This window comes from Chelonoidis abingdonii, chromosome 19, assembly GCF_003597395.2.
Source record: "Chelonoidis abingdonii isolate Lonesome George chromosome 19, CheloAbing_2.0, whole genome shotgun sequence".
Classification (NCBI taxonomy): Eukaryota; Metazoa; Chordata; order Testudines; family Testudinidae; genus Chelonoidis; species Chelonoidis abingdonii.
Genome location: NC_133787.1, coordinates 4,654,271 through 4,678,943, shown reverse-complemented (window position 1 = coordinate 4,678,943; position 24,673 = coordinate 4,654,271). Strand labels below are relative to the sequence as shown.

Genomic DNA, 24,673 nt, shown 5'->3' with positions numbered 1-24,673 from the left:
TGGGGTTTAAAACAATCAGAGAAGTTCTTATATTCCCTGTAGCTTGGCTGTGTTTAACATGCAGTGTCCTGTCTGTACTCACGCTGGAGTGAGGTCTGCGTTCATCTCTGCAGCAGTAACAAGCGGGTCGAGCAGCTTTGTTAAGTTCTGAAACCTTCCGCTCGTGGCCAATTGGAGTCCATCTGCAGCTGCTGTGGGAAGATAGGCGTGTGGGCTGGCTGGGAGAGGAGGCCTCTCCATCCTGCACTGAGCTGCTTCGCTTGTTACTGTCCATACCATGAGGACTTGGAGCCCTTTAGCTCCATCTCTGTTGCAGCTGACTGTAACCTTCGGTCTCCCAGCTCTCACGATCAGCTAACTGTTCCCAGGCCCCTGCGGACTGTAGCCTGTATCTGGGGGTGCATGAACATCTTTGGATATCACCTTAGCCTAGTGTGCCAGATCAGTGACCCTTTGCTCCCTATCTGCCTCTTAGAAGAGGTTAGCAGGTAATTCCCCTGCCAGGATGTGTGACCGTGAGAGTGCCTCAAAAGCAATGTAAGACTTCGAAGGCCGTGTTAGAAACAAGGTTTGTGAAGAACGAGAGAGTCCTATTACCGAAGAGAGTCCCCATCACAGAGCTAATCTGATGCACCTTGGAAGCTAACCTAAGTAGATACCAGTGTGGGATTGCTCCAGCTGGTCCTGGCCTCCCCAAACCCTTAGCAGGGCAGTTTGTCAGAGATCCTTCATGGTATCAGGTGCCTGGTGCCAAATCCCCCTGGAGCTGTCCCAATTGCACTTTCTAGGTTACTTTGCGGTCATGTGCAATCCTGCTCGCGGCCTTTGCAGGCCTCTCCCCCCTGTCTGTTTCATGTATGTTTTCTGTAATCCTTTCATATTGGAATGATTAAACATTTTCCTTGTTCTTCTGGATGTCTGTCCACATAGTGGGTGTCTCAGTGCAAGGACACATCTTCGTACACAGGAATTGGATGTCCCATCCCTGCCACCCCTTCATGGTTGTCTCCTGTTCTAGTTTGCAGACACCCTTTGTAATGTTAATTGTTCCTGGCTTTAGGTGTTAATCTGTAGCCAGTTCAGCATTCCCTTGAATCCATGGTTAAAGTGACAGGCCATTTTAAGATTATTTCACACGTGAGTTCTTGACAGATTTAAACTGAACTCTCACACTGATTTAGAGTAGAGACATGGTTCTGTACCCCAGACCACGTCTACACTATGGGATAATATCGAATTAGCTAAATGGTTTTATAAAACTGATATTATAAATTTGATTTCATGCGGCCACACTAGGCACAGTAATTCGGCGTTGTGCGTCCATGGTCCAAGGCTAACGTCGATTTCTGAAGCGTTGCATTGTGGGTAGTTCTTCCGACGTCCATCAGCAGGTACCAGGAGCCCGTTCAGCTTTTTTTTTTCTGCACGATATGTGTACTGTATGCCGCGGAGAGAAGGCGAATAACTCGCGTCACAGCAGCTTTCACTTGTTTTGCATTGATAGCAGATGCTGTAGCTCTTAGTTACAGATTTGTTAGATGTACTCTCTACTGCGGGAGGTAAACTTGGGAAATGATAGAACGCGCTTATCTCTCCCCTTGTGTACTCGCTCCGGATTTGCTCTCTCTCCTTTCGCTGCTCTCGTCGCGCTCGCTCCGCAGGGGCGCTCTCTCCTCTTGCACTCGGTCACAAATTGAGTTATATGCAGCATCTCCTCATTTGTCATATCCTCCTTACATGGTTTCAAAAAAGTATTGTGTGTAGGTCTGCGCTCTAGCTAGGTCACGCGGGCAAGTGTATTAAGGTAACTTAGTATGTATCAGAGAAGTCTCATGTATGAATGAATACATCTGCTCCGCTGTCGTTACTATAGTGGGTGCTGCTATAAAGGATTATTGCAACAACCACCCGTTGTCTTCCATTTCTCCCAACCTTCGGGCTATCCGTGGCAGTCTGCCTTGGTCGTCATTGGAAGTTAGTAACGAATGTAACAGCAATTTAGGAAGCAGATGAGGAATATAGTGAAGCTATTGTAAAGATGAGGAGGGGCGCCTCCTGGGACAGCAAATGCTTTCCAGGATTCTTTTGCCTCTTATATGAGCCTGTGGAGAGTGTTCAATTGGCAGAGTGCGAGAGTAATCTTTTTCTGTGTGACAGCTAGAAAAGGTGTTAGTGGCGGATGTATGTGCAGTTCTCAGCATTCTCAGTCTGCTGATTGGAGTAATTGGTACTGGGTTTACTCAGACCAATCTGTGAGAATTTGTATCAATCTCTTACTTGGGATTGAGCTGTGTAGCTGGTCGATTTCATAAGGAATTTCTCCATTTTTCTTCCAGTTTGTGCCCCTGTGGGAACCTCGCAAGTTCGCTCACTAAGGCCACCCGGAGGCATAACTTATTGTTAGACGCAGTATTACATGGGCACTTTCAGGGCGACGCTCGCGCTCTTCACACGACGCTCCCGCTGGGAAGATTCAGTCATATTAGTTACTCTACCAACCGTCGCAAGAAGGGGTGCGTCGACTCGTGCCAGATCTCGCTCTCGCTCTCTGCTGCGCTTGCCGCTCCGCGGATACCGCCGTCCATTGAATATGTCACTAGATTCACATTAGTGAATTATTTCTCTGCCCCCCATTTTGGACACTGTGGAAGAATCTCAAGAAAATGATTTCTTTGCTCTATTTATCTTCTTTACTCATAAAGATAAAGGACGCTGTCGATGGGGGAGAAACTGAGGATGCTTTGTCCATGACTACGGCGACATGCTGGCATTTCTGTGGTTGAATGGCTCACAGACATTGGCGGCTATCTCAGAATCAATGCTTTTCAGAGATGCTGTGATCTTGCCTGTGGTTAGCTGGGTCTTCAGACCCCGTCCATCCCTCCTCCATGAGGTCCATTGATTCTTTTGCTTCCGTTACCAATTGTCATGCAGCGCTGTGCAGCCTGAGATTTTTTTCAAGAACGCTTGGGCATTTTGTCTTCTGTAGACGGAGGCTGCTACAACAAGATTGTCTCCCATTAAAGCCAGATCCAGCTCTCCCCGTACGGTCCATGTGGAGCTGTTTTGATGTTGGACTGGATCGCCACCGCGGCTGATGGAGCTCCACGCTGGCAAACAGGAAGTGTATTCAAAGTTCGCGGGGGCTTTCGCTGTTTACCCTGCCTGCTGCATCCGAGTTAGATTGCTGCGATGCGGTCAGTTGGCTGCACTTTTGTGGGACCCGCCGAGCCATAATGTCTGATTTCCGTTCCACTGAGCTAACGTGAATCTCGATATGTTAATATCAAACCGTTGAATGCCGATATGTTAATACTCAAATTTAGCGCTTACTGGGCTCTCTCTGGTCGGAGAGGAGTACAGAAATTATTTAGCGCTACTCCTCTCGTCGGAGAGGAGTACAGAAATCGATTTAAAGAGCCCTTTATATCGATATAAAGGGCATTGTAGTGTGGACGGGTACAGCATTAAATCGATTTAATGCTCTTTAAATCGATTTAAATGCGTAGTGTAGACCAGGCCCCAGACGCCTCTCCCTGTTACAGCAGTGGCTGGTCCTCAACTGACTGCCTCCAGCAGTGTTACAACAGCATCTGGACTTCAGTATTTCTGGTCAGGGCTTTTTCTGCGAGTGTGTCCCAGAGCCTTGTTTGGTTGGAAGGAAAGGAACCAAACCTAGACCCTGCTGTTTTCACTGCCCTCTCCTGCAGGAATTCCCTGTTATGGGAACTGCCTTTAAAGAGTTCCCAGGACAATCCAGCTTGTGAGCTGACTGGAACAACATGTCTCTGTCCCCAGGGGTTAGCGCTAGGAGACAACATGTGCCTGGGGTAGAATCCAAACCACAAACGCTGCGGGTGGAGCTGCATTCCTGCCACGCTTACATGAGAAACTGGCATCTGAGTTCCTGCAGCAGCCAGGAGGGTGTGGCCTCCCCAGTAGGCTGGCTCATGTAATTAGGCCTCCTGAAGCAGGCATGGACATTGATGCTGACCTGCCTGCGATTTAGCAGTTAACACACTGTGGGGTTGCTAGTGAGGCTTGAGCACTCCTGGGAAAAGAGTGTAGGGTGGGGGGAGCTTCCCCTGCATCAGACAACTTCTGGGAGAGGGATGAGTTCTGTGTTTAGTTACAGCCCATGGGCTGGGATGCGAACCTGGAGCTGCGTGTACCGCACAGTCTCCAGCACAACTCCCATAGGGCTTGGCTACATTGGCACTTTACAGCGCTGCAACTTTCGCGCTCAGGGGTGTGAAAAAACATGCCCCTGAGCTCTGCAAGATGCAGCGCTGTAAAGTGTCAGTGTAATCAGGGCAGCAGCGCTGGGAGCGCGGCTCCCAGCACTGCGCTCTACACCCGTAAGGGATGTGGTTTACAAGCAGTGCTGTGGCTCTGACTACACTCACACTTCAAAGCGCTGCCTTGGCAGCGCTTTGAAATTTCTAATGTAGCCAAGCCCATAGTGACCGGGAGAGGTTTGCACAGAGATCGAGAGTCGAATATGGCTTTTATATAGGAAATAAATCTCTTCATTGGCGTGTCTCTCCTCAGCACCTCATTGTCACGTTCTGCATTGGTCGGTGGGAAATGCTTGGCTTAGGGTGACCCGCTATTTCTGTGCTCCGTTTCTCTTCAGCCCTCCTCCCCATCCTGCCTTTCTCGGTTACCCTCCCTCTGTCCTGGCTTTGTTTCTGCAGCAGCTCCCAATTTGCACCCCTTCCTACAACCCTGGGTTTCACTTCCAACCCCTTCTCCATTCCCTTCTCCGCTAACACGATCAGCAAAGAACTAATTATTGTGGACATTTAATAGGTCCTCTCTACACATGAGAGTTAACACCCTAGGGAGAAGCTAGAGAGTTCGTACCACTCAGGCAGACAGTACGGCATTGGCTACGCTGGGTTCCCATTTGAAAGAGTCTATGTACTTTCTATGTAACCAGGAAGGGATAGAAATGTGCCTCGTTAAGTGAAAGTTGAGGTTCTACAGAGTCTGCATGTCATGTGAGTCGCACCAGTACTTCAGTGCGTTGGGTGATCCATGGGTTCAATATCCGACACAGAGTTAAGCCAAAAAAGCTACATGATTAATAGTAACAATCTGATAGCATGTTGTAAATGATTTGGGGACCCCTGGGGATGCAGAGTGGCCTACAAACCACATAAGAATCCCATCAGCACCCAGTAGTGACACAGCAGTATTGCCAGCCCCACACATTCACAGCCCATTAGTCAGGCCTTAGAAATCATGAGATTGGCTTAGAAGTCACAAGACCTTTAAAAAATGATACATTTTGGGCTTGCTTTCTCTGGCCTCTGGTTTTGAGCCTTTGGGTCGTGCTGTAGTCACATTTTCAAGCTTTTCTCTGCAAAGAGGAGGGCTAGGAACTTCCTTTCATTTTTAAATGAAAGCTAAGATTGTCATGTCTGTAATCGCTCCTGAAGCTGGGCCTTAATTAAAACAAATATTACAAAGATTGTGACAAAATAGCGAGAGTTGGCAGCACTGCAGTTTAGGTTGAAACAGATCAGTTGAACTGACTGGTGGAATTGAAGTTGGCAGAAGGCCCCATCACTTGCAGCGGAATTTGAGAAATACTGGGAGAACACCCCAGAAGTTTTCAGTGGTTAGCTTTTACATCACTCTCTAGCACTGCATGAGTGCGTCAGTTGACAGGAGAAGAGAACAACTCTGAATCTCCACCACCACTTCCTTCCACGCCCACGTGATCCTTGGCGTTGCCTCCCCAAGTACTGACCCATCCTGATTCCTTTCAACTGCACCACAGCTTGCAACCAGTGGCTGCTCTTGATAGGTTACCAGATGCGACTCCTAGCCCAAGAGGGAAATGAGTCTCCCCGTTTGCAGATATTGTTGGGGTCTGCCAGTTAGAACTTAGTCTCCAAAGAAGGAGACCAGTACTCATGAGTTCCAGGCTCCTAGTCTTGTGCCCCATCCACTAGGCCATGCTTGTCTTCCCACCCCCACCCTCTCCCCCCCACTGTGGGAGGCACGTTTTGGCAGAGGGCCTGCGATCCCAACTCTAGCTACATACTTCAGGCAGAGTGGTGAAAAAAGCAGCCGTTGTTGGTGGAATCAGAGAGAGAGAGAGGGCTGGATGAGATCTTGAGAGGTCATCTAGTCCAGCCTCCTGCAATGAGACAGGACCAAGTAAACTTAGACCATCCCTGACATGTTTTTTCCAACCTGTTCTGAAAAGCCTCCAATGATGAGGACTCCACAACCCCCTTGAAAGCCTATTCCAGGGCTTAATTGCCCTTGGAGTTAGAGTATGGCTACACTTGCAACTTCAGAGCGCTGCTGCGGGAGCGCTCCCACGGCAGTGCTTTGAAGTGCGAGTGTGGGCGGCACCAGCGCTGGGAGAGAGCTCTCCTAGCGCTGCAGCTACTCCACCTCCCCGTGGGGATTAGCTTACAGCGCTGGGAGCTGCACTCCCAGCACTGGGGCACTGTTTACACTGGCGCTTTGCAGCGCTGTAACTTGCTGCGCTCGGGGGGGTGAGGGGGTGTTTTTTCACACCCCTGAGCGAGAAAGTTGCAGGCTGTAAAGCGCCAGTGTAGCCAAGGCCTTAGATGGTTGTTCCTAGTATCTAACCCTGGCTGCAAATTAAGCCCATTACCACTTGTCCTGCCTTCAGTGGACATGGAGGACAGTTGATCACCGTCCTCTTCGTAATAGTTTTTAACATAGTGTTATTAGGTCCCCTCTCAGTCCTCTTTTCTCAAGACTAAACAAGTCCAGTGTCTTAACTTTTCCTCATAGGTTTGGTTACCTAAACCTTTTATCGTTCTTGTTGCTCTCACCTGGACTCTCTCCACTTCCTTACCTAAAGCGCAGTGCCCAGAATCGGATGCAGTTCTCCAGCTGAGGCCTCACAGTGCTGCGCAGAGCAGGACAATTACCTCTCAAGTCTCGCATACGAGACTCCTGTTAATACTCCTCAGAATGGTGTTAGCCTTTTTTGTCACGGCATCATATTGGTGTCTCATCCACTCTTACTCAGGCTATGATTATGTCATGGAGGTCATGGAATCCATGACATTTTCTGCCCTGGGGCCGGAGCTCCCAGCCAGCCCCACCCACACAGCTCCCAGCCAATGCCGTACTGGCCCTGGTAGGCAGCTGGGGGAACCCAGGAGCCCCAGCAGCAGTGGGTGCTGAACCCACCTACCCCTTTTGCCAGGGATATTTTTAGTGAAAGTCAGGGACAGGTCACGGGCTTCCGTGAATTTTTGTTTATTGTCCATGACCTGTGCATGACTTTTACTAAAAATATCTATGCTAAAAACTTAGCCTTCACTGTGACCCTTGAATCCTTTAAGCAGTACTGTCACCGAGTTAGTTATTCCCCATTCTGTTTTTCCTTCCTAAGTGTAGGACTTTGTTCTTGTCTTTATTGACTTTCATCTTGTAGAATTCAGACCAATTCTCCCGTTTGTTAGGGTCATTTTGATTTCTGATCCTGTCCTCCAAAGTGCAAGCAGCCTTTCCCAGCTCGGAGTCATCTGAAGATTTTATAAGCACACTCTCCACTCCATTATCCAAGTCATAAATGAAAATATTGACTAGTACTGCACCCTGGATGTACCCCAGCAGGACCCCACTTGATAGATCCTCCTAGTTTGACAGTGAACCATTGCTAACTACTCTTTGAGTGAGGTCTTTCAACCAGTTATGCACCCATCTTTGCTCTTTTTGCCACACTGCCAATAGGAAGGCAGAAGGTGAGCATGACTGCGTCCCAAAATAGCATTTGGAGCAAACGTGCCAGGCCAAGCTCTATACTTAGGGTATGTCTACACTGACGGAGTTTTTGCGCTGTAAGTTCCACCGGTGAAAGTAAAGCTCTGGTTTCTATCCTCACTCAGTTCCTCAGGCCCCAGAGAGTGTTTACACTACCAGCACTTCCTTTGCAGATGAGAGCAGCACTGTAGGGCAGCTATCCCACAGTGCAGCTCTCTTGATAGGTGTTGTGGGAAGGTGGGGGTGAGTGGAAGGCATTCTGGGTCCCTGCTCAGTGCCCCGTGTTGCCCTGCTTCATGTCCCAGCAGCCTCGTTACTTCCTTGTTTCTTTCGTGGCATTTTTTTTTTAAACCCTGCTGTCCGGCTGCTTTCTCTGCCACATCTACAAGCAAAGGGAAAGAGAGTTTAAAATTTCCCGGTGCTTACAGGGGGAGGGGCGGACCTCTGTTTACTTGGCATCAGAGCAGTGGAGATGCTGGGCAGAGTGGTCACTTGTGGAACTGTGGGATATCCTTCGGAGGCCAGAAGATGTTTATGCTGGTAGAATGTGTCTTCGCTTTCACAGCAGCGCAAAAAGAGCAGCAGAAAGGACTGTAAGCCTCTTGTGAAGGTGGTTTTCTTCTTGAACCTCAGAAGTTTCACTGCAAAAGGTCATTAACAAGTGTAGGCACTCCCGCAGTTATAGTGCAAAAAAGAGACTTTTTGTGCTTTAAGTGGTAAGTGTAGATGTAGCCTGAGAGTTGCTCTGGGTAGGTTCTGGCGGTGTGTGCTGCCCACCACACAGAGCACCGCTAGCGGGCTCTCAGAGCATTTGAAGAGAGACCTAACTCATTCCTGTATACTACTGACTAGAAAAGATGTATTAAAACTGTCCGCTTTTTTAGCGGCACCAGTGAACTGAGTTGGCAGGTCCTTCTCATAGCGATGACACTGTTGGCTTGTGACTTGGCATAGCAAGATACCAAGGCTATCAAAGCCCTGCCTTCCAAAGGGCAAGTGTGAGGGCTTGTAGCTTGATCTGCAGCACGTGGGGCCAGGCTTGCAGAGGGTCTGCTCCCTGATGTCCCAGAAGGAAGTGCCTTGCCTGTCAAAATGTGGAGTGCTGGGGTTGAACACTCCCCTTTCCATGGAGGGTGCTTTCTCCCCCCAGCGAGGGTCTCTGACAATCCCTGACCCCAGTGCAAGAGTTCCTGTCACACATACTGGTACAGAATTCAGAACACCTGAGTGAGATAAGAAGCTGGGCCGAGGGTGAAGATGATTCCAGCTGCGTGTCTGAGTGAGGTGAGCTGTGGGAGTCAGAGGAAGAGGCAGCATTTGGGCAAGCGGCTCTAATTCTAGGCTGAACTGGCCAGGAGCTGCTCAGTACGGGAGCCTCCTTACGGTAGCTTTTCTGACTTTCCTCCACAGGGTTGAGATTGCCAGTCCCTGCTTGGCATTCTCCCCATCACCCTGCTGGAAGGGAGCATCCTCTCTTATAGGAGAGAGGGAGGGATCTTACCTCTGTCCACCGCAGAGATGGCAGGCAGAGCCTGCCTGGCTTGAGGCCAGGGCAACGTGGCCGATCCCCTGGAGTGGTTGCATTGTGACTCAGGAATGGCTGAACCTGCTGGGGTTGTGCTCCCCTGCTTGGACCCCTTTATTTTGGGATGTGAATGCTGCACAGCCTAAAGGCTGTGGTTTTCATGACTGGCAGGAAGCAGCCAGGCAGCAATGAGTCAGCAGGCAGGCTTTGTCAGGGTCATGGTGGTGGGTGAGTCACCAGTGCCTGTGTGCACGTGTCCCTCTGCCATGACTCTCGGCTGCAGCTGGTTGCATCTCTAGGGTGTGTGTTGGAGGGATGAGTGGGGGAGAACTGCTAGTACCTGATGAAGTAGGTATTCACCCACAACAGCTCATGCTCCAATACATCTGTTAGTCTATAAGGTGCCACAGGACTCTGTCGCTTTTTACAGATCCAGACTAACACGGCTCCCCCTGTGATACTTGCTAGCACCTAGTTGCTACTTTAGGTGCTGGTACGGTGTCCTCTCCTCCCATCTCACCCCCGCTGATGAATTCTCCCTGCCCCACTGCTCCCCTCTGTAGGTTGTCTTTATTCCCCCCCCTCTTTCCTTGGGGACTCCTTTTTGGGCCTCTTTCCTCATCTGCTGTCAGCTCAGTCAGTGGGCTCTGTAGGTCCGTGCTCAAGCGCTGCAGAGATGAGGGTACCAGTGCATTTCACCCAGCTGCCAGCACAGGACCGTGATCTAGCAATGGAAGCAGTGACTCTGAAATAGATTTGGGGGAGGATGGATAATCAGCTGAACGTGAACTACCAGTGGGATGCTGTGACCAAAAGAGGTGATGTGATCCTGGGATACATAAGAATGGTGAGTAGGAGTAGAGAGGTTATTTTACCTCTGTATTTGGTGCTGGTCTCACCACTGCTGGAATCCTGTGACAAGTTCTGGGGTCCATAATTCAAGACACATGTTGATAAATTGAAGGGGGTTCAAAGAAGAGCCCCGAGAATGATTAAAATATTAGAAAACCTGCCTTATAGTGATAGACTCAAGGAGCTCAATCTATGTATCTTAGCAAAGAGAAGGTTAAGGGGTGACTTGATCCCAGTCCGAGTTCCTACATGGGGAACAAATTGTTAATAATGGGCTCTTCAGTCTAGCAGAGGAAGGTCTAACGCGATCTGATGGCTGGGTGCTGAATCTAGACAAATTCAGACTGAAACAGGGCATATGTTTTTAAGCGTGAGGGCAATTAACTATTGGAACAATGTACCAAGGGCCATGGTGGATTCTCCATCACTGCCCATTTTTAAATCGGGACTGGCTGTTTTTCTAAAGGATCTGCTCGATGAATGGTTTTGAGGCAGGTCTCTGGCGTGTGCATACAGCGGGTCAGACAAGATGGTCACAATGGTCCCTTCTGGCCTTGATCTCTGAATCTGGTGAGGGGAAGAGAAGACAGGAATATGGAGAGGTGGCCTGTGAAACCCCAACCCCTGAGCCCAGGGGATGGAACGGGACAGAACGCTGCTGCTGAGGGGACATGGAACAGGAGTTTCTGGACTTGTGGGTGACTTACACTCTGGCCCCCAGAGCTGAAGTAAAGTGCCTCAGTTAAATCCTCAGCGAGCCGTTCCCAAGGTGCTGCGCGGCTGTGCTAGCCCCACAAAAGGGGATGGCAGCAGCTGGGCGTGAGGGAATGGCTAGGGAGTCGCATGGTTGAGAGGTGGGGGCAGGAGGTCTGGGAGTCAGGACTCCTGGGTTCTACTCCCAGGCATGCTGCTGACTGGCTATTTGTCCTGTACAAGTGTACAGTGGCAGTATAGTATCAGAGGGGTAGCCATGTTAGTCTGGATCTGTAAAAGCAGCAAAGAATCCTGTGGCACCTTATAGACTAACAGATGTATTTTCGTGGGTGAATATGCACATGCATCCAACTAAGTGGGTATTCACCCACGAAAGCTCATGCTCCAATACGTCTGTTAGTCTATAAGGTGCCACAGGACTCTTTGCTGCAGTGGCAGTATAGTTATTGGGGTGCCTAAAATTGACCCTGCTCCCCACAACCATTCCTCCCTCCCGTTAGCAAGCACCATCACTGATCTATGGGGGGTCCTTGTGTTTGCAGCTGGCGGATTGTACGCTGCAGGTCTCACCATCTGGACAGTACCTGGATCTTGATCTGTCCCTGCTGGAGCAGAAGGATGAGCTGGAAGGATTCTACGAGGAGATCAGGTGAGTTGCAGGAGTCACAGATATACCTGTCTGAGCTGAGTGAGTGAGACATGAGTCACCGTCTCCACTCAGAAGACTGCCTAGCCAGATGACATGACCCTGCTTCACCCACCTTTGCCTTCTCCAGATGCCCCCATGTGCTCCACTCCTATAAAACACGTGGAGTGAGACTCTGATGCATGTTGCTCTTCTGCCTGCTCAGCAGGATGGAGCAGACTGGTGAGGGGCCTGCGGGGGAGCAAGAATGCCTGGAATTGAGGCTGGGGCTGGTAGAGTCACTTGGGGGATTCACTCCTTTGCCAACTACTTCCTGAATGTTAAACGGAGCCCCTGGGCCAAAAGCCTGGTGACGGGCCAGTTTGGCTCAAACTCTAGGGCAGTCTCTGGGGCGTGAGGGACCTTAGACTTGAGGTTCCTCAGCAGAGCTGTGGGGAGAGGATCAGGCCTGGTAAGCAGAAGCAACCACAAATTAGGACAGAAGTACGCTGGCAGAGGTGCGTGAAGGCCCCAGGACAGTGCACCAAAGAGCTGCACCTCCCCCTCAGTGTGTATAACTGCATAGATTTGGTTTCCTGAGGGTGGTTGTGATGATCTGGCAGGCCCCAGCAATAGCCAGGTGCTGCTGCTGTCAGTAACCTATGGAAGTAGGGCATGGTGGGGCGGGGAGCTGTTCTGCGGGAGAGGTGGCCGGCAGATCATTAGGGGAGTGGAGGTGTTAGGGCTGGAGCTCTGGCTCTGGTGCTGAACATGGAGGCAGGCTGGTACTTATTGGCTGGCGTGGGTCTGGGCCTTGCTGACTTGCAGATTCCCAGTGGCGGTGCTATGAGCAGGCCCTGGCTGCCCGCCAGTGAGGTTATTGGTGACATTCGCGGTGACTTTCCTGCATTCCTCTCATTCCAGCAAAGGGAGGCGACCAACTCTGATCCTGCGCACACAGCTCTCTGTCCGAGTCCATGCCATCCTCGGTGAGTCCCTGATAGCCAAGGGCTTTGGGCCCAGCCCCTTCTGTATTCCTCAGGGCCTTTGCCCGTAACCTGCCCAAGGCCGCTCAAGCCAGGAGCACTGTGACACAGGGCTGTGTGGGGCCTGGTAATCTGGCCCGTGGGTTAACTGCTGAGTGCTCCTGGGGGCTGGCTCCTGGCTCTGTTCCCATGATCCTCTGAGCTCCAATGTTCTCTCCAGCTTCATGTCTCTGTCTTCCATGGCTGGGTTTTCCCAGCCCCTGTCACTGTCACAGCTGGAGATGAGCAACTGGGCGAGGATGGGGGCAGGCTCTGAGGGGGCACAGAACATTTTTTCTCAGGTGCTTGGCTGACTGGTTCCTGCTCACATGCTTAGCATCTAGCTGGTTGCTATCACGTGGGGGATTGGGAAGGAATTTCCCGTAGGTCAGGCTGGCAGTGACCTGGGGAGGTTTCACCTTCCCCTGCGGCGTGTGGTGTGGGTCACTTGCCAGGATCATCTGGGATATCTCACTTCATCCTTTCCCTGCCATGGCAGGGGTCTCGGGCACCTAGGTTCTTCCTGTTCTCTCTGTGTGTGTAATAACCTGGTCTCCTGTGGGCTGTGATATTTGGGTTGCTGAGTTCCGTGTGTGGATGCTGGTGGGCTGTGCTATGTAGGCGATCAGATTGGAAGACCTGGCCTTAAACTCTGACTCAGGTCCTTGTTCCTCACTTGGCTCTTGGGGCTGAAGGAGTTAGTTGTTTTCGGCACAAAGAGCCCAAGTACAACAGTATTTTTGCCTGTAATCCTGAAAACATGCCACATGCTACAAATATTCTGGGTCGCTTAGGCAAGCTCTAAATATAGACTTGGGAAGTACAAACAACTGTCTCACGTGGCCAAGAACCCTGACGGAGGGTCAGCATCCAGTGCTGGGAACCAGCATGGCTCCTCGGAACTGGGTGTCTCCCCGTTCCTGAGCTTGGTGGGGGGAGCACGAGTATTGTACAGGGGTGCTGTATTAACAAGATCTAGAGCGGCCGCCCCTTTGCTCCAGCCTGGGGCCCCCTTGCCAGCAGCCCGTGGGGAGCTGATGTGGGGGGTGCTGCTCACTGTGCATGGGTCCAGCTACTAAAATGCAGTCAGTCCTTTCCTTGCATCGCTCTTTCATGGGGCCAGCTACGGCAGCTGCCCCGGGATGCACTGTGGGGGTGGGGGGAGATAGGCCCACACTGAGAAGACTTGCTGTTCTGTGCAATAGGAGCCCAGGTGATAACCGCTGAGTAGGTTACTGAGGAGCACTGTCAGCCTAGACCAGCCTTTCCCAAACAGTGGTTCCTAATCCATTGGTAGATCCCAGAAGGGTTGAGTGGGGTTGCACGTACCCTGGAGGCGCTTTCACTTCCCTTGAGGAGTCTTTACCTGGACGGCGGGCCCAGGCCTGGGAAGGTGGAGCATCCCCCTCTGTCTTTGTGCCTGCAGTGTCTACCCTTTCCCTTCTCGTGTGCCTGCAAGTCTCTTAGGGACTGGGCTCCAGTGCAGTGTCTGCTAATTCTGCAATCCTTTCCCTGCAGAGCGGCTGAGGTCAGGGTTCTGCTGTCTGCTGGGGCCTCCCAGGCTCTGGCCAGGTTAGGGTCTGCTCTGCTTTGTGTTTCTGGTGCTCAGACATTCCAGCAGCTGGAGGGGGCAAAGGTCACCTGAACTTCCAGTTAACCAAAAGTCCTAATCAGCATTCCTGAAATCTTCTCGAAAGGCTGCTGCTTGCCTTGTTAGAGTTTCTAACTGAGCCACCTCAGAATGCTGTAGAGATCAGCTGGATTGTGCTTTAATAACTGCCTGTCAGACAGCAGGAATCGAGAGGAAACCAGCAGTAGAAACTAACCCTAAACCAAACACTAACTCGGCAGAAACGTAAAAAATTGAAAAAAAGAAAAAAATAGGTGTTGGATGATTGGACTATAAGGTGTATAGAAAGCTGGCTAGCTCGTCGTGCTCAGCAGGTAGCAATCAACGGCTCGATGTCTAGTTGGCTGCCGGTATCAAAAGCAGAGTGCCCCAGGGGTCGGTCCTGGGACTGATTTTGTTCAACGTCTTTATCAACAATCTGGATGATGGGATTGACTGCACCCTCAGCAACTTTGCAGATGACACTAAGATGGGGGGAGAGGTAGATACGCTGGAGGGTAGGGATAGAGTCCAGAGTGACCTAGACAAATTGGAGGATTGGGCTAAAGAGATCTGATGAGGTTCAACAAGGACAAGTGCAGAGTCCTGCACTTAGGAAGGAAGAATCCCCTGCATCGCTACAGGCTGGGGACTGACTGGCTAAGCAGCAGTTCTGCAGAAAAGGACCTGGGGATTGCACTAGACGAGAAGCTGGAATATGAGTCAGCAATGTGTGCCCTCGTTGGCCAAGGAGGCCAATGGCATATTAGGCAGTATTAGTAGGAGCATTGCAACAGATTGAGAGGAGTGATTATTCCCTCTGTCGGACTAGGTGAGGCCACACGTGGAGTATTGTGTCCAGTTTTTGGTCCCTCATAACAGAAACGATGTGGACAAATTGGAGAAGTCCAGCGGAGAGTAACGAAAATGATCAGGGCTGGGGCACATGACTCACGAGGAGAGGCTGAGGGAACTGGGCTTATTTAATCTGCAGAAGAGAATAATGAGGGATTTGATAGCAGCCTCAATACCTGAAGGGGGGTTCCAAAGAGGATGGAGCCTCGGCTGTTCTCAGTGGTAGCAGATGACAGAACAAAGGGAAGAGTGGTCTCAAGTTTGCACAGTGGGGAGGTCTAGGTTGGATATGTAGGAAACACTATTTCACTAGGAGGGTGGTGAAGCACTGGAATGGGTTACCTAGGGAGGTGGTGGAATCTCCATCCTTAGAGGTGTTTAAGGCCCAGCTTGACAAAGCCCTGGCTGGGATGATTTAGTTGGAGTTGGTCCTGCTTTGAGCAGGGGGTGGGACTAGATGACCTCCTGAGGTCTCTTCTAACCCCAGTCTTCTGTGATTCTATGAGTACAGCTGTAAAACCCCTAGCTGCATACACTATACTGCAGGACATCAGCCCGACACCATGTCATGGGTGCATTGAAACAGCAGCATTCACAAGTCGGCTCTGAAAGCGATCAAGTGCAGGATTCCAGTCTGCGCTGGGCAGACACGTTCATCTTGGCCAAACCAAACACGTGAGCTGCACTGCTCTGGTGCAGACAATCTTGTGGTCAGTGGGAGAGGAGCGTTAGCTAAAACCCTTGCTCCCTCCAGCCACTGATTGCAGAACAATCTTCAGGTTCAGGGCATCAGGATCTTCCTTTTTTTAGCTGGAAACTGGACTTGTGACCCAGGTGTGTCAGGCATGCAATGTGCAGATCAGGCTGCTTACAGAGCAAAAGCTTGGCTGGCTGCCATCTTTGCACACAGACTTGCTCGGGGGGCTGGCTGCAGAGCCTGACTGCAGGCAGACCGTGCATGGCTGCTGCAGGGCTCCTAAACTACTTTCTGATTGTGATTCAGTCACACACTCTTGCCCTCTTCCTGACTTACCTTTGCAGCACTTCTGCTGTAATCAGATTGCGGATGAAACTTTATTTACCTGGCTATATCGTGGCGTATTTGTTGCTGTTTGGGGGATGCCTATGAAATGCAAACTCTCTCCCAGACCTACCAGATGGGCTCTGGGGGAGACACCATTGAATAGGCCTTCTCTGCTAGCAATGGTTATTTGTGTGGTGTCTGCAGCAGGCTTGGCGCTGCTGGCACAGGAAGTCGTGTTAGTTTTTCCTGTCCCTGACGCATGCGGAAGGATGTGTCTGAACACCGAGTGCCTCTTTCACATTCCTGCAGAGATGAGATTTGCCTACAGCTCTGACCCAGGGGGCCTGATGAGAGAACATGCTAACTCCTGGATTAGTGGGATGGGGGCTGAAATTTGGTTAACTTTTATTTTGCCAGGTTGGTCAGCAGCATGACCTTACTGTCGTCTCGGTGTCCTCAGACTTTTGTCCCTGACATCTGCCTTGCTTCCAAGTTTTCCATTAGATCAGCAGGCATGGCATGGCCCTCACCTCCTCAGACTGCTGGGGAATGCAGCATTTCTATTAGCTCCTAGCCTGCAGAAGATAGGTGGGGATGGGAGGACACTGTGAACACTGGCTCTGCAGAACCTCTTGGTCAGTCCCCTCTGACTCCACTCATGTCAAGCCCAACAGGCCTAGCAGTTTAGCAGTTGCGGCTTCAAGATGTTGTATGTAAACCCTGTCCAGATCTCTAACCCCTCTCATGCTCTGCTGGGTGTGTGAGGGAAGCAGGCCTGGCTCTACAGAGCACAGGGAGTGAGGCTGTTTCTCAGTGTCAACAGCTTTGGGCTATTTTCTGTTCCCCTTTATTACTCCTCCTGTGCCCCAGTGCGGTGCTGCTCCCATGTCCCTGGTGGCCCCTGCAAGTTGAGCCCATCTGTGCTCAGGGTGTGGTCAGGGCCATCCTTAGGATTTATGGGGCCCTCTGCAGTATTTTTAAGCTGGTGTCCCTACGCCCGATGCAGCCCAGGCTCGCATGTGTATTTTAGGTAAGGGGGGGTCTTTTGAAGGATTTATTTTAAAAACGATATGTCTGAAGATCCATGCATTTAAGGCTAAAGATAAATACTCAGATTGTGCATCTAAAAATCTATGCAAGGGGTTTTTTAGAGATGTGATTTTATCATCTTCTCTAACACACTGATGAAATATTTTTAAAACAAATTTTAAACTAAGGTCCTGCAGACTAACATGTTCTCAGTAAACATGACAGTGATGCACAACTGTTTCTGTCAGTAAATTCAGACAGTCTATGCCTGGGGGTTGGCAAATGCCTGTTAAATGGTTCCATTACCCCTTGAATGGCTCTCTAACAGTTTCAATGTTGTGCTAATAGGTCTGGCAGGCTGGAGGCTTTTTCACTTTTAAGTACTTGATCCCCTCTGGAGGAAGACTAGGGAGGTTGCAGCAGCCAGCTGTGGTGGGAGCCTATGGGAAGTGGGGGAGGGATAGCTCAGTGGTTTGGGCATTGTCCTGCTAAACCCAGGGTTGTGAGTTCAATCCTTGAGGGGGCCACTGAGGGAACTGGGGTAAAAATCTGTCTGGGCATTGGTCCTGCTTTGAGCAAGGGGTGGGAGTAGATACTCCTGAGGTCCCCTCCAACCCTGATAGTCTGATTCTATGAAGGGTCAAAACAGGGATAGGAAAAGGCAGGCAGATGGACACTAAGACCCGATGGTGCCCCAGATTTTCAGGTGCCCTACCCAGCCTTGTATGCCTAAGGGTGGCCCTGGGTGTGGTGTAGGGGGAGGTAGATGCTCTCTGCCAGTGCATGTTACCTTGGACATACCTGTCTGCCATCACCTGGCCCAACCTCCTGTGTGTCCAGTGTTCCTCCCACACTGACTGACTGCAGGGAAGAGACATTTCACCTATATCGCTAGTTTGTCTCTCAGCTGTGTAATGACAGCAGCAGGTCTCAGAGGGAGAAGGGGCCAGGGGCAGGAAAGCCACCTCTTGGGTGGGTGTGAGAATCTGAGGGCTCTTGCTCAGGAAGGGCTATCCAGGGGTGTTCTCTTGCAGGGACTCCAGAAGAGGGGGGTGAAGGGGAGTGCACCTTCCTCTTGGAGCATAGAAAGGATTGTCCAGGGACTCGCTCCATAGGGCGTGCAGATCTGCACCTGTTGTTCCTGTGCTCTGATCTCCATAAGACATTGAACCTTGTGCTGCTGATCCATCACTCTGGGAGCTAAGAGGGGCAATCAGATCTCATGCTGCAGGACATGAGCTGATTGTGCCAAGGGTCAGGAAGGAACCTGCTCCATGTACAGAACCGTACAGCTTGCCAGGTGCAGCAGGAGACGTTTTTGCCTTTCTCGGACTCATGAGTCGCTGATCACTCCAGGAGGTGGTATAGCAGACCAGACAGAGCAGTGTCTGATGTGATGTGGCGGATCCTGTGCTGCCTGGCTTTAGCTGTCTGCACTGTCCATCTGCGTCCTGCAACCATGACATGGACCCTCTGTGGTGAGAGCAGACATGTGCTTGATTTTCTGCAGTGCCTTCTGTCTGCGGGAGCGGGTGCCCAGCAGAGACTGTGTTGGCAAAGTGCTAGTGCTGCTGTGATGGGCAGGCTGATCCCTGGCACAGCCCGAGACACTAAGCCCTGATGGGCTGTCACCCGGGATGCTGCCACTGTGTCCTAGGAGTGTCACCTTCCACCTGGATGGAAAGACCCCGCCCTCTCAGACTGCCCCGAGGGAAGCCAGCAGGGCTAGCTATCTTCGGCTGCGGGCCAGGGGAGAGCAAGAGGCCATGCGTCTCATCAGAGTTCCTGTTTCTTCTCTGCATAGGAAGCCAGGGGAGATATTTATAGCATAGTTATGCAAAAAGAAAACAGGAAATTGGCAAGTTCCAGATAACCCGCCATTGCTGAGCTGTAGCTGCTCCCTGTCTGCCAGCCCACGTGTCTGCTTCCCCCAGACCCCAAGGCTGATGACAGGCCCCGAGGCGGGCTCCTCTTAGTGCTCAGGGGAGGAGACACAGCAGGGGCTCCAGGAGCTTCATGGGGTCTTCCCAAACGAAGCAAACTCACCTCAGGACTGAGATTGAGCAGGGGCCTTTCAGCCCAGGAGACTTTTCCACGCCTACTCCGAGTTGAAAGTAGCAGTTGAGAATGGAGGGAGGGAGCTCTTGTCTTAGCACCCTGCAGGTCCCGAGTTGGGAGCCAAGGGGGAGGGGAGTATGTGCACCCCTACGGGGGAGATTCATAGCTCAAGTGCAGCTTGCTGCTGGGGAAGGATCGTGCACTCTGGCTTAGAGTCCTGCGTGGGGCTATTGTTTGTAATTCCACTACCATCTGCTCCCAGGTTGTTTCTTGCGTTTTTATCCCAGTCCCACCCGCAAAAATCTTAGATCCCACACGAGATTTCCCCATTCCCCCAAAAGTTCATTAATATATTACGGGGGGGGCGGGACTGTGGCTTGTGAGCCACATGCAGCTCTTTTACAGTTAAAGTGCAGGGCCCCCTATTCTCCCCACCACGTTCTCCACCTACCAGACGGGGGAGGCTCAGGGCTTCTGCCCTGCAGTTGAGTGATGGGATTAGGGGCTTCTGCCAGAGACGACTGGTGCCTGCTGAGAATGGGGGGGTACAACTGAAAGGTTTGGGCCCCTCCAACAGCTTCAGTCACCGCCCCCTCGCCAAGGCTGCAGGATGGGGCTGCTGCTTTAGCTCTGTGGGGAGAGGCAGCAACAAAAGCAAGGAGGCCTGGTGACACTACATGACCAAATAGGACAGCAAACTTTGGCAAAAATCTGGGGGGGCACGTGACCGCACATGTCCTTCCACCACGTCGCCTCTGGCTGCTGCTCCGTGGCCTTAGGCCTTCAGGGAGCCCTGAGCCCTGGCCGGGACCTCCCATGGGGCTGAAGTCCCAAGCCCTGGTAGCCGTGCCCCAGCTCTTGAACTTTTGAAGGTTGACATAGCGGCTCAGGTGGTCAGTAAGTTTGGCCACCCCTGGCATATTGTCTATATAAACGGAACTCAGACACAATTTTTACCACCAAAAGAATATAACAAATCTTGCTTTAAACCACGTTAAAAAAATACTTCAATCCCTGTTATAAAAGACATCAAATCTCTTTCTATCCCTCACTTAAATTTAAGTATTAAAACCTTTATTTAAAAAAAAAAAAAAGAAAGAAAAATTTGCTTTACTTTGCTGCAATTCTGTGTATGACAAGCTGCTGTCGTGTATATCCCATGGAAAGTCAAAACAAATTGCACCACAATTTTGCCTTAAAGGTGCAGATGTTTCTAAAGATTATAATCATTAAGTTATTTAAAAAATGTTGTAAACGGCTTAAGCATCGCTTTTAGAGCTTTGAAATGTACCTTTGAAGTTATTTATCTGTCAGGATAATTACTCCTTTTTGGGAAACATTTAATGGAAAAGCTGCTCACAGCTTAGGTTTTTGATAGAAATAAATTTTAAATTTCAAACAAAGTGATCAGTAGTAAGGTCACATTAAACAGCAGGTGTACCGGGGTGCAGTCTGTGGGTCTGGAGCTCAGGGAGTAGGTACAGGGAACGCTGGGCTGGGGGGAGGTGGTGGCTCTGGAGCTTATGGGGACAATTCAGTTCTTGAGTGGTTCTGATGTCGGATGCTTTCTGGCTGTTGTTGCCGGGGCAAGAGCACAGCGCAGCTTCTCCTTGCACACCCTCTCAGCTGGGGGGTAGAGGGCGCTGTCCGTGCAAGCCATGCTGTAACCCAGGATCACTGTGCGGCCCGTGGCGGGGAATCAAAGGGCTCTGGGCTGCTGGCAGCGGCGGGGAGCCCAGAGCCCTTTAAATACCAGCCACCGCCGGGATTCAAAAGGCTCTGGGCTGCCTGCAGAGATTCCCGGTGGAGGCTGAGATTTAAAGGGCTCAGGGCTCCCCGCAGCTGCAGGCAGCCCAGAGCCCTTTGAATCCCAGCCGTGGCTCCAGCAGATGTGCTGGGGCTGGAATTTAAAGGGTTCAGGTTCCCCTCAGCGGCAGGAGCTCTGGGCCCTTTAAATCCCTGCCTCAGCCCCGCAAAGCTCCGGGTTCTCCCAGCCGCTGGAGCCCCGGGCCCTTTAATTTGCCCCTGAGGGCTCCCAGCCACCTCTTCAGCTGGGAGCCCTGGTTGATTTAAAATCAAGTATCACCTCCACACCCCCAACCTTCCTTTTTGGCCCACAGCTGTTTTGGTGGTGCGGCACTGGGGAAGGAGGGTTTGTTTCTGCAGGGCTGGGTGGTGCTGGGGCGGGGTGTTTCCACGGGGCCGGGAGGTCCGGGGGGTGTGGGGGGTGTTGCTGGGGGGTTTCGGCCCTCAGCTGTTTTCTTTGGAGTAATGTGGCCCTCGCCGCTTTGCAAGTTGTGCAGGCCTGCTTGTAAGCTGTCTGGGGTGCGGTCAGGCTCCTCAGCAGGAGTGTGGTGTCCGCATCAGTCTCCTCAAAGCATCCGCTGCAGCTGGAAGTGTTTGTTAGCCCTGGTTTCACAATTGGGTCATTTCCTACGTAGAGTGTCTAACTGTGCCCCGGGCTGGCATCCCGTCCGTGTCTGGCTGCCCCCAGGAGCAGGGTGGGTGATCTCATGGTGGTGCTTGGCCTGAGTGTGTGTCACTCTGCAGGGGTTCTCGCATGGCAGGTGCCGCCCTGGCTCCCTAGGGCTGCAGGCTATAGAGAGCAGAGCACCTCCCTTGCTGGGCCGTAGGGAACTGACCGGCTCAGGAAGCAGGACACAGGCCTAGTGCTGTGGGGCAGAGAATGGGATCCGGAGCCTCCCCTGGCAGGAACTGGTTCCAAGCCGGCCCCAGCTCAGTTGCTTGAAGGTTCTTGAGCTCTGTGCTAACCCCTCCTGGAGTGCACGGTGCTGCCTAGCGTTCAGGCTCAGCACAAACCCGCTGGGCCGCAAGATGAGGGGTTACCGCAGCATGCAGACCTCTGCACGAGGAGGCCAAGGAACCTTGCCCCAACCCCTCCTCACCTCCTCCGTGCTGCAGCAGCCCGGAGTCCCAGCAGGCGGGCTTCTCTTGCCACCACCTCGAGGGGAGGAGATGTGTGCCTGAGACCCTTTGGGAGTCAGCTGAGGGGCACCCGTCTGTGCTGGGGGGCAAATGGGCCGAACTGGCCATTGCGGTAGGTGGCAGGCGCAGAGCTAGGCCAGGAAGCAGAGCTGTCCTGCTGGGCAGAGCCAGGGAGAGCTGGACAGTCTGCCAGCTGGAGCCCTCGTAGCCTCATTCCGGCACAAGCGCCCCTCGGGCCCTGGGTGGTTCAGTCGCGAGCGCAGCGGCCTCTGGCCCGCACATCAGTATGGGCAGCCAGCCTGGCAGGCATAGCACCTCAGCCTGTCTGTGTCACACCCTTTCCATCCAGGGGAGCTGGGTGTCCCCAGCTTCGATCCCTGCCCCAAGGTGAAAATCACGTGAGTGACACCAGCCCCCCTCTGTCCCCTCTACAAAGGGAGAGAGCCCAGCTGAGCCCTGGCACTGAGCGTGGGGCCTGGCCAGCATGCGCTCTCCCCTCTGCTCCAACTGCAGTGGGGAAGGTTCGTGGCTTTCCCCATTGCTAGGGGATGCTCCGGAGTCCATGTCCCCCACCCCTCTAATGCAGCGGCTGTGTCTCCTTCCCTTCCAGAGAAGCTGTACAACTCCCAGGGGCCAGAGCTGAGGCGCTCCCTCTTCTCCCTCAAGCAGCTCTTTCAGGTACGTTCCCCCAGCCCCTCTGTGGGCCCTGACTCACCCCACAGCCCAGTGACCTCAGGCCCTGTGGGCCTGTGCCAAGGGCCACGTGCTGTGCAGGCTCCGGGGGGGCAGCTGGTCATGGAGAGCCTGTGGCGTTAAGTGATGCTGGGGGATCTGAGCTCCCGTGTATCCTGCCTTCCCCCCATGCCCGATTCCCGTTGCCCCCAGTTCCGCACTGAGGGAGCTGCAGGGCTTAGCGCCAGGGGAGCAGGGGCTCTGGCCCAAAGCCAGAAGAAGTATGGGTTTGTCAACCCAGCCCCTGCACCATGGGGGGATGCAGATTTGAGCTGGTGCCTTGAGCCTCACCTCTCAGTCTCAGCAGCACCCTGCTGTCCCACAGTTTCTCACCCAGCTGTAACCTGTGGGGTACAGCCCAGGCACTGCCAGCACTGCCCCTTTCCCCCTCAGCTCCCCTCCCCCATAGGACACAGCCCAGGCATTGCCAGCACTGCCCCCTTGCCCCTCAGCTCCACCTCCCATAGGGCACAGCACAGGCACTGCCCCCTTCCCCCCTCAATTCCCCCCCATAGGGCACAGCACAGGCACTGCCCCCTTCCCCCTCAATTCCCCCCGTAGGGCACAGCACAGGCACTGCCCCCTTCCCCCTCAATTCCCCCCGTAGGGCACAGCACAGGCACTGCCCCCTTCCCCCTCAATTCCCCCCGTAGGGCACAGCACAGGCACTGCCCCCTTCCCCCTCAATTCCCCCCGTAGGGCACAGCACAGGCATTGCCAGCACTGCCCCCTTCCCCCTCAGCCCCCTCTTCCCCATAGGGCACAGCGCAGGCACTGCCAGCACTGCTACCTTCCCCCCTGCTGCTCCCTCCTCCTCTTCCCATAGGGTACAGCACAGGCCAGCCAGCATGGTCCTTCCCCCCACCACCCACAGGGTATAGCTAAGCCCCTTCATTTTCAGTTTAAATTGATTTTTACAGAAAAATTCCCACATTTGACAAAAAGTATTATTCATTTTTTTCTGATTTTCACCCTACCTTTGTGTCGTTCAAATATATAAAAAATAACTTGCTTTATTAGGAAAATACAAACACGTCTTATGAAATGTAATTACGATAATACGTTAGTCTGGGGGTCTGTGCAGAGCTGCCTGGCAAAGTGATTAGTCTAGAAGAGACGCACAATAAACAAACAAGCACACAGGCAGACTCTGAAGTGCATGTGCATCTGAATGCCTGCTGAATCTCACGCGCACCACGTATATATTTCAAGCTTTTAGTCAAGCTTAATGGTTTAAAGATTTGACACTCGAAAATGGGAAGAAAACAAAAATCTGTGTCAGGATACATTGCTGAACACAAGGGAGCATTTGAAAACAATAAATTAAAAAAAAAATAGGAGAAGAGGGTGAAGTTGAGTGTATGCGCTGCACATGGTGTGGCCTAATTACTAAATGAAAACTGTTAGCCTATAAATATTTAAATTCTACACCAGTAAATTGTTCAGATGAGAAGCTTTATTTAGGGATTAGAGAGATTGTTTTCCTAAGCTCAGAAGCGACAGCATTGTGCTCTGAGTTCTGTGTTAGTTCTGCAGCAAACCACTCTGATGAATGGAATTCAGAGCATTAATTTTCTGAATACTTTTTTCCCCTCTTTCCGTCCACCAAAATAACCCCCTGATATTTACCCAGAGAAATGGATAGTTAGTTTGTTTTGTGTTTTTTTGTTTTTTGGACTGATTTCCCCCCTGTTTTGGTTGTGGTGATGGTAAACATGGATACATTCCTAAGAAAAATGAAATAAAATAAAAACTGAAAACAAAGGGTCCTGGGTACAGCATAGGCACCGCCAGCACTTGTCCCTTCGCCCCCAGCCGGCTCCCCGCCCTCGGGTACAGCACGGGCGCCGCCGGCACCGGCCCCTTCGCCCCCAGCTGGCTCCCCGCCCTCGGGTACAGCACGAGCGCCGCCGGC

The 24,673-nt window shown here is 51.9% G+C and overlaps 1 protein-coding gene across 1 annotated transcript in view; it reads left to right on the top strand.

Moving 5' to 3' along the window:
- The first annotated feature begins 9,006 nt into the window (after positions 1 to 9,006).
- The window catches only part of FHOD1 (formin homology 2 domain containing 1), a 53,771-nt gene continuing 38,104 nt past the window's right edge, over positions 9,007 to 24,673 (top strand). The window contains 4 exon segments of the mRNA XM_075073741.1: positions 9,007 to 9,048; positions 11,398 to 11,504; positions 12,405 to 12,469; positions 22,637 to 22,704. Coding sequence (XP_074929842.1) covers positions 9,022 to 9,048; positions 11,398 to 11,504; positions 12,405 to 12,469; positions 22,637 to 22,704 — 267 coding nt within the window. The 5' untranslated portion in view covers positions 9,007 to 9,021.